Source organism: Ziziphus jujuba, chromosome 3, assembly GCF_031755915.1.
Source record: "Ziziphus jujuba cultivar Dongzao chromosome 3, ASM3175591v1".
Classification (NCBI taxonomy): Eukaryota; Viridiplantae; Streptophyta; class Magnoliopsida; order Rosales; family Rhamnaceae; genus Ziziphus; species Ziziphus jujuba.
In genome coordinates, this window is record NC_083381.1 from 8,916,975 (window position 1) to 8,925,922 (window position 8,948).

Here is an 8,948-nt window from a genome sequence, read left to right on the forward strand (position 1 = left end):
GCACGTTATAGATTATATTAGGAGTGGCAGGTAGTACTTAGTGTTTTTTTTTTTTTTTTTTTTTTTTTTTGGGGAAAGAAAGAAATTCTATTCATCAAGGAACAAGATTACACAGATCATCATCTAATGAAGAAACAATCCAATCTGGACCTATTTCTGACCAAGAGTTAAAACCTGGTAAAGAAAGAGCCTTCTTAGCTACTGTACAAGCCACTCAATCTGCAGTTCTTGAAACATGATGGTAACCTATGTGCTTTCTGCCACTAATACACTGTTTAATCTCTTCAACCAAAAAGACCTCGACATCCCCAAGTTTTCAGACTTTACTTTTCAAAAGACGAATAGCCTTCAAAGAATCACTTTCCAATTCAAACTTATATAAATTACAGATTGAAAACTAAATAATATAATGCAGAAAGGGAAGAAAATTGATTTGAGAAATTCCAACATGCCATAGCCATCGTTCTTTTTAAAAAACCCAAGAAAGAGATGTAACATATTAAAACATACATCCTCAAAACAATTATAGAATTTTTCCCTAAAAGCACATAGAGTTCAGCCTTTTCCCACACTTTTTGTGATGCAGAACAAGACCACAACGCATGTAAAATTCTCTCCCTCCTGTTTACACCATGGATAATCTCCATCTTTCATTACCCTTAGCCGAAACAGGTTCCAGAAACAAGCAATACCAGCGAACAAGCTCTCCAAAGGAACACCTTTATTTTATTTGGAATATGCAAAACTCCAAAGTGTTTTCCACCATCCATTGCCATTCAAAAATAATAATAACAATAATAATAAAAGGCCTCTGATAATATAATTACAAGTGAGGTTTAATTACCTTTTAGCATTTTGAATCATTACATCTTTTTGTATTTTGCCTCTGATAAATCTGATCATTTTTTTTTTTTATAGTATAAGTCTAATCATGCGATTTTATCTAATAAATTTGACAAATTCTACATAAACACCTAAGCTATAAAAAAATGAAATAAAACAATTTTTCAAGAAACTAAATTTTTCTATAGTTAATTTTATCAATTTATCTGTTCAAAATGTATAACTGGACTAAAAAGACAATTTTTAGTCCATTTTTTTTTATCAAATGGTTCATTGTCTAAGTTATTTTTTTATTGGAGTTTTTTCAATCAATATATATATATATATATATATTTGCAAGTGTTTGTGTTATTTAATTGAAATGAGCTTTAATATATTTACAAATGTAAGATTTTGGACTATTCTTTGGAGGGATAATTAACAGAACCATTAGAAAGAGAGATAGAGAGTTTAGCAGCGGAGTGAGAAGAGAGAGAATGAATCTTCAGCCACAAATACAATTACAAGTGGCTAGCGGCAGAGACCAAACCCTCTGTCTTCGTTTTCTTCATCACCGCCAACACCAACCACGGCCGCCATTTTCATCATTTGGGTCCTCGCAGTTACTACTCCAGCAACCCCCGTTTCCACTTTCCCGCAAACCGAACACCCATTATCGAAGTGTACTTCGGACCGTCTCCGTTTACTCCGGAGACACAGATTATGTGGCCGCCGAATCTCCCGCCAAGACGCTTCGAAGAATACTGGACTCCCCGGGAGTCCATCAGGGTCCAGCTTGTTTCGATGCTCTCAGTGCTAAGTTGGTGGAGAGAGCTGGGTTTCAGTACTGCTTTACCAGTGGTTTGTGCTCGCTACTCTTCATTTCTTTGTGAATGACTGATAGAAGTTGCAACATATAGGTTCTCTAATACTATGTTTCTGCAACGGAACTTTATATAGGGACTTGGGTTTTTATTTTTTATTTTTTATTTTTTTTTGCTTTTGGATTGATGGAATTTGTTATGTGCTTGCTCTTCTTCATTTCTTATGAATGGTGATACAAATTGCAACATATGGGTTCTGCAATACTGTGTTTCTGGAATGGAATTTGGTTATAAAGACTTGGGTTTTGAGTATTTTTTGTTGCTTTTGGATGATGGGTTTCTTTCCTATCATCTGGGTTGATTTAGGTGATACTGATAAAGCTCCGAATCATAAGAAAGTGTAAATTTTGAAGATAAATTGGTGGTTTTAAATTCTACGTTGAGGATGAAATGAAAAAAATTTAAGGGAGATGAGAATGGTGTTGGAGGAGTCCACCTCCTTGGACGTATATCAGAATGAAATCCGGTTATAGTATTTGAAAGCTTAGCGCTTTCAGTTTTCTTGAATCACACCAAAAAGGGAAAAGAAGATTATGTTTCTTTTGGTTATTATCTTTGAATATTGTAGGGATTCCATCATGATACAAGCTTTTTAACTACGGTATTTTTCCTGTCTACCTCAACTGCCCTTGTTTGTTAAAACTTGAAATTTCTATAGTTGTGGAGCTACTAAATTCTTCCAAAATTTATGCACGGCTTCCAATAAAAAAACTTGTTATAATAATTATGTCAACTTTCTTTTCGTTACGTTCCTAATGTTTTTCGCTTTATTTCTCATGTTTGGTGCATTCAGTATGCAATGGGAACCGTTTAGTGCAGTTAATAAATTTCAATTCAGTTAGAACTTAGATCTCTTAGTTAACTTGTTAGAAATAAACTAAAACTAACTAGAATTCAATTTGTGTAGCATTGTTGAATCAAATTTGATTTATTTCAAATTAAACGGGAATATTTTAAACTATATCTCTCAAAAAATTAATAAATAAATAAATAACTATGTTTTTAGAAAGGTCGGTTAATATTATGGGGTCCCTTTCATAATGGTTATTCTTTTCACAATTAGTTTGTCACATGGAGCCGTTTTTCAATACATAGCTATGATATTTGTGCATCATAATAGACAAATATTGAAGGGCCTTGTTTCTGGGGCTGGACATGTCAGACACCTTGTTTCCACTTTGTGAGATTTAATTTTATCCATGGCTACAAAGTTTTATGATTAGTTTCCATAGAATTACCTCGTTATTTTTTCGATTAGATTATCTGAACTAGTGTATGTTTGATTGCGTTTATAAGTAAATTTTTGGCCTTTTTGAAGTAATTCTTCTGATGTGTGTGTTTCAAATGGTGAAATTAATCAGCTGTTATCATTATTGTATTACCCATAGGGTTTTCAATATCAGCGGCCAGACTGGGGTTGCCAGATACAGGTTTTATATCCTATGGAGAAATGGTGGAACAGGGTCAACAAATCACCCAAGCTGTGTCAATACCCGTCATTGGGGATGGCGATAATGGATATGGCAATGCAATGAATGTAAAGAGAACTGTCAAGGGATACATTCGTGCTGGGTTTGCAGGAATCATTCTTGAAGATCAGGTTGATATGATTGAAATATATTTTTGTTCATGAATGCTCTGACATATTGGAACTTTTGGTCTGTTCTCTTTCTCAATATGAGTGTGTATGTGTGCACATATATTTCTCTAAGTTTGAATATGTTTTCGTCAAACATTTTGCTGATGATTTCGGTATTATGATATAGAAGGTCCTTTATTTATTATTAATAGTTCATATCTATTTTAGAAATAAAGTGACTTTATGTATGAAAAGCTTCTCAAGCTTCCTCATTTTTGTGGGTTAAAGTTTGTGTGGAAGGCATGCATTAATCTATGATGTTGGATGCCTTGGAATCCTAGACCTTATGAACCTTAATTAAATAAGAGAGGTGGACAGTTATTGTTATCTGGGATTTTGGAATGGTTTTATCAATGATGAGTTGCAGGGATTCTAAGAACCAATCAACAGCAATAAAAAATGATTTCAAAGGGCTCATAGTGAGGATTTTTTGGTTGGGAATGTTGTATGTTGTTTATGGGGAATGTAGACTAAATTTCTGATATTGGCGGGTATTGGTGGAATGGGGGTTGTGTTTAGAGAATTGATTTGAGTTTTCTATACAATTAGCACATTGAAAGCAGCTGATAATAACTTAGAAAAAGAGTAAGATAATACTGAGATGGAATTGAAAAATCTTCATCTTGCTATTTTAGATTTTTGGTTTAGACTCCAAAATCAACATTTGGTAAATCTTGGGGAAAAATCTTAACTATGATCTAAGCAGACAAAAAATTAAAAAAAAAAAAAAAAAAAAAAGTCAAAGAAGAAAAATCTTTCTTCCTTCTTTTATTAAGGTTCTGGTATGGATCCTTTAACTCATGTTATATCAGAATTTGAAAGCTGCATAATATTATATAATACTTTTAAGTCAACTGCTGTACTATGTGATATTGATGTCATTTCTTTGACTGCAGTCTTGGCCTATCTTTCTCAAGTGATTATTACTTTTTTGTTTCATAAGTTGGGCTCTTATTTTGGAATGAATTGTTTAGTTTGATTTATTATGTTTTACATTGTCCAATCTGCCACTTCTTTCCCTGCTTAGGCTGCATCTTTCTTATGATACTTCAATTGCAAGGTGTCTCCCAAAGCTTGTGGTCATACACGAGGCAGGAAAGTGGTTTCCAGAGAGGAAGCAGTGATGCGGATTAAAGCAGCTGTCGATGCTCGGAAGGAGAGTGGCTCTGATATTGTTATTGTGGCTCGCAGTGATTCTCGTCAAGCAGTTTCTTTGGATGAAGCACTATGGAGGACAAGGGCTTTTGCTGATGCTGGAGCTGATGTTCTTTTTGTTGATGCATTAGCTTCAAAAGAAGAGATGAGGGCTTTCTGTGAAACCTCTCTCCTAGTTCCAAAAATGGTATATTTTTATTTCATTTGTATGATGTTGAGTAACATATATCTACTATGTGAAAAAAACTTAGTTCTCAAGTGTTTTCTTTTCTACAACATCAAGAAATCTGGATAGTTTACTATGCTGCTGAATTTTTCATCTATTTTTGAACAAATTTTATGAGAAATGATGCTTAATGTCATGGCTGATGCATGTTTTCCCACAGTTGACATGCTGCATTAGTGTGACACGATATGAATTTCTTGCCTGCCCCTTCCTTAACCCTCTTTACTTTAATGCCTCCATTGTATGCATTACTTTTTGTTTGATAAGAAAAGCAAACAAACTTATCAGAACTCACTAGGAAGTAGATCAGATATGAAAAACGGAAAGTGCTATATGACCTAAATTCTCACATCTGTCTGTTAATAGTCCATGCAAAGAATCAAAAGGAAAAGATAACTTCATGTAACCAGAACAACAGAGAGTTCACACTAAGGTGCTTCATTTCCTAGAGGACAACTCTTATTTTCCTGTTCCTGTTATTTGCTTAATTCTTCTTTTGGTCGCCCTGGAGGATAACTCTGTTCCTAAAAAATATTGCCCTTTTCCTCTATAGGCCCTGTTGTAATGAATATGATATAATCTGACTGGAATATATATTATTTTGTTTGCTAAGTCCTGGGCATTGGTATTGCAGATCAACAACTCCTTTGACTTCTACGTGTGTGTTTTCATGTATGCAAAATTGTGCATTTGATTGCATTCTTAGGATAAAATATTTCTTATTTTATCATGTTTCACAAGCAGAAAGATCCATTTTTGAAACAAATGAAAGTTTGTGCAAGTATTGCATTACTTTACACTTCTTGATTATCCTTGTATCTATGCAAATTTTGGTTTCCTTTCGTCTTTCATCTGTCACTGTACCCATTTGATTTCTTGTTCTAGCTAATTTCAAATTTCTCTAAATACACTTGATTAAAAAACATGATAGATTTCTTAAGTATCATAACAATAAGTAGTGTGGAGTTACCAACAATCCATCAAGCTTAAATTATATGGAAGTGGACCCAAATATGTATGCCAACAGCACAAACTTTAACAATATGATTTTCTCAAAAAAGAGAGAGTTCAACATATGCATTTGTCGTGTTCTATTCTATTTCTAGTAATTGCAATGGTATGTGTCCATGTTTGTTGGCTCCCTATCTGTATATATCAATTTATGTGATGTCTAGTGCTCAAGATGTGTCCTAATGCTTATATTATAAACTCCTTGATTCTTGTTAGGCCAATATGCTTGAAGGAGGGGGCAAAACACCAATTCTCACTCCTCTTGAACTTGAGGCTGTTGGATATAAGCTTGTGGCATATCCACTTTCTCTGATTGGAGTATCTATTCAAGCAATGCAGGTCAAATATCTTAAACCTTCTTTTTTTACCCAAAAATAAAATAAAATAAAATAAAAAATTAAAGTGCATTGAAAGAAAAAGTTTGGCAATGTGGATTTTGCAGCCATATAACCTCTATTTATGTACTTCTAATATTAACTCATTGTGCTATAAAATTTTGATTATATTTTTTTCCTTTGTATATTTTTTGAAGTTGACTACTTCAAGTTTTCAGATTTAATTAATTCCAATGGCTGATTTATAATCTGGTAAAAGTACCGTTGCTAATTTAGAATGACCTGCATGGTTATTTTTTTTTTGCAAGTATTATTGCAAGGCTGATGCCAATTTATACATGACACTGAATACACAATTCAAACAAAAAATATATAGTAAATCTAGCCAATTTTTGGAAAACTCAACCATGCCCTGCAAGGATACACAGTGACTCCCATGCCACATGCAAAGAAAAAAAAAAATTAAAAAAAATAGATGTATATATATATATATATTCATATATATATATATATATATGAATATATATAGAGCATATATATTTATATATATATATATATATAGAGAGAGAGAGAGAGAGCGAGAGGGAGAGCTTTGATCGAGGAACATTATCCCACCTCATATTGGGAACCATACTGACTTGGATGCCTTCGGACGGTGTCACCTCAATATCTAGTTAAAAACCAAAAACCCAGATGAGGTGAAATGGCAAACCATAGCACTTGCCATGTGCACATTTTAATACCCTTATGTTGTCCTAAAGTTAGAATCAATCAGTTTATGTATATTAGTTGACTTAAAAACTAACAATTTTGAGTGCTATTTTCTTCACGAAGTTAAGTTCTATCACTCTACTGCAGGATTCACTTAATGCTATTAGAAGTGGTCGTATCCCTTCTCCTGGAAGCATGCCATCGTTTGAAGAGATAAAGGAAATCCTTGGTTTCAACAGCTATTATGAAGAAGAGAAGCGTTATGCTGTTAGAAGCAGTCAGCTGTCTTCACAGAGAGGTGGGTGAGAGTTCTCTCACGACACCTATATTATTGTTTATGCACCAGGATGTGATCAGCTCAAATTTTTTAGCACTTGGACATTAAGATGGAGTTGTCTAATTCTTTTGCATAAAGTTGATTAATGACCACTAATTAAAGTTCAGGGAAGCGGAACTGCCTGGCTAGCCTTTTTAGCAGATAACAAACGTCAGCTTCAGAGTTTTCTTCCTATATAATAATCTTCCTTGGAGAAAAACAATGCACTTCTAAGGTCGTAGAAAATATTGAGCCTGATCTATATTTAATACTATTTTTCATGTCAAAACAGTGAGTAACCAACTTTTTGTAATAAAAATAACCTCTCTCCATACCTGACTGTTTATACATATAGATTAGCTTTATTTATTTTTCAATTGTTCTAAATTAAGGTTGTTTGACAGTGAGCAGTAGTTTATATGGTATCCAACCAACGAGTCAAGATAGGGCAGAGCAAAGAGATCCAAGTCCCCAAGATCCCATTGTCGAAGTAGTAACTCCTGATGTGTACAATAACTATGGTGCAGATGGTTCAAGTGATCCTTTTTCTGGGATCTGGTCTCGGACATTGAGAATAAAGATAACTGGAAGAGATGGATTTGAGAAACTTGACGTTAGAATCCCTGTAAGTCATCCATCATCGGTGGGCATTGGCTTTATATCACTATCTGCATAAATTGCTTTGATTATACTCTCAACAGTGTTCTATTTCCCAGTTAAAAGTGGCTTATTGTTAAATAACAATCATCATACAGCCTTGCTTCTTATACATTCAAAATCTTATAGGATTTTCTCTTATCATTCAGATGGGCTTATTCTAAAGTGATTCATTCCTTACCACATTACACTTTATGTTTTGTTTTTAACTAAATTATTCTACTGTTAATGAAGTATTAAAGTCAATTTCCAGCATACAATAACAATTTTTTTTACATGACTAGCAATACCATGTCAGATTCTGTTATATAAAAGTCTGCTATGATAACCCTGCTAATTATTTTACATGTTTGCAGGCTGGATTCTTGGAAGGAATCACCAATATAGTTCCAGGTAATATTTTTTACTTAGACAATGATTTTGGAAAGCAGATTTGCTAGTCCTTGGAAGTTTTTAGACTCAGAAAGTATCTAATGTTCTTATGGCATATACAGCTTTGGGAGGTGTAAACATCAAAGCGCTGTTGGATGATGCAGCAGATGAAGTTGGAGGGAAGATCTTGTTGGATTTCAATGACACAATGGGTGATAGAATTCAAGTCTTCCTAGAGTAACTATAATGCAGGTAAAGCTTTTCACAATTCCATTGGTGAAGAATTTGTGAACGACTATACTTGATATAAATAAACTCTATTTTCTTACCAAAAGAGCCTGATTATGCTCCCCTTCGTTCGGGTGATGGGGTGGGGAGGGGTTTACAAAAGAATCAAGCTTTTATGTACCAGAATTTTGTCTTTGTATTTTAAAAATAATAATTAGAAATTTTAATTCATTATGCAATACTTGTGACTTCATTACTATTATTATTAGGATATATTTTGTTCTGTGATTAATCTGTGATGTATGAGCCACGAAGAAATACAAGATTTACAAAGAGCAAACGGGGCTGTCATATACTTCTATATCAATATACTCTTGAATGATGGTTGACCCAAAAAAAAAAAAAAAAAAATCCAAAGAAATAGAAGAATAGATGAAAGAACTCATTTTCAAACTCTATATGAGTTGTTAAATGGGCAAACTCAGTAACCTATTCACAATTTAAAAAAGGAGAATTATTATAAATGAAAAAAAAAAAAAAAACAACAACAACAACAACTCGATAAGTTGTCCACCTAGGAACATGAGTATGG

At 33.5% G+C, this 8,948-nt stretch overlaps 1 protein-coding gene across 3 annotated transcripts; it reads left to right on the top strand.

Annotated features, from left to right (window-relative positions):
- The first annotated feature begins 1,223 nt into the window (after positions 1-1,223).
- Positions 1,224-8,595, top strand: LOC107434131 (uncharacterized). 3 transcript variants are annotated; one of them, XM_016045555.4, is made up of 8 exons: positions 1,227-1,683; positions 3,095-3,306; positions 4,406-4,687; positions 5,954-6,076; positions 6,931-7,081; positions 7,504-7,724; positions 8,113-8,149; positions 8,251-8,595. In XM_016045555.4, the coding sequence occupies exons 1-8, from the start codon at positions 1,320-1,322 to the stop codon at positions 8,367-8,369; spliced, it is 1,509 nt and encodes a 502-aa protein (XP_015901041.3). In that variant the 5' UTR covers positions 1,227-1,319; the 3' UTR covers positions 8,370-8,595. The 3 variants fall into 3 exon arrangements, 2 of the variants coding, with proteins under 2 accessions (XP_048333887.2, XP_015901041.3); XR_007242178.2 differs by lacking the exons at positions 8,113-8,149; positions 8,251-8,595 and adding an exon at positions 7,223-7,390 and having other exon boundaries at positions 1,224-1,683; positions 7,504-7,644; XM_048477930.2 differs by lacking the exons at positions 8,113-8,149; positions 8,251-8,595 and adding an exon at positions 7,223-7,334 and having other exon boundaries at positions 1,224-1,683; positions 7,504-7,643.
- The last annotated feature ends 353 nt before the right edge of the window (positions 8,596-8,948 follow it).

Excerpts from the sequence above, each read along its gene's own strand:
- LOC107434131 (XM_016045555.4), top strand. The coding sequence starts at position 1,320 with ATGAATCTTCAGCCACAAATACAATTACAAGTGGCTAGCGGCAGAGAC. Across the intron at positions 6,077-6,930 it reads TATCTATTCAAGCAATGCAG|GATTCACTTAATGCTATTAG; the intron begins GTCAAATATCTT and ends ACTCTACTGCAG. Across the intron at positions 8,150-8,250 it reads AATCACCAATATAGTTCCAG|CTTTGGGAGGTGTAAACATC; the intron begins GTAATATTTTTT and ends TGGCATATACAG.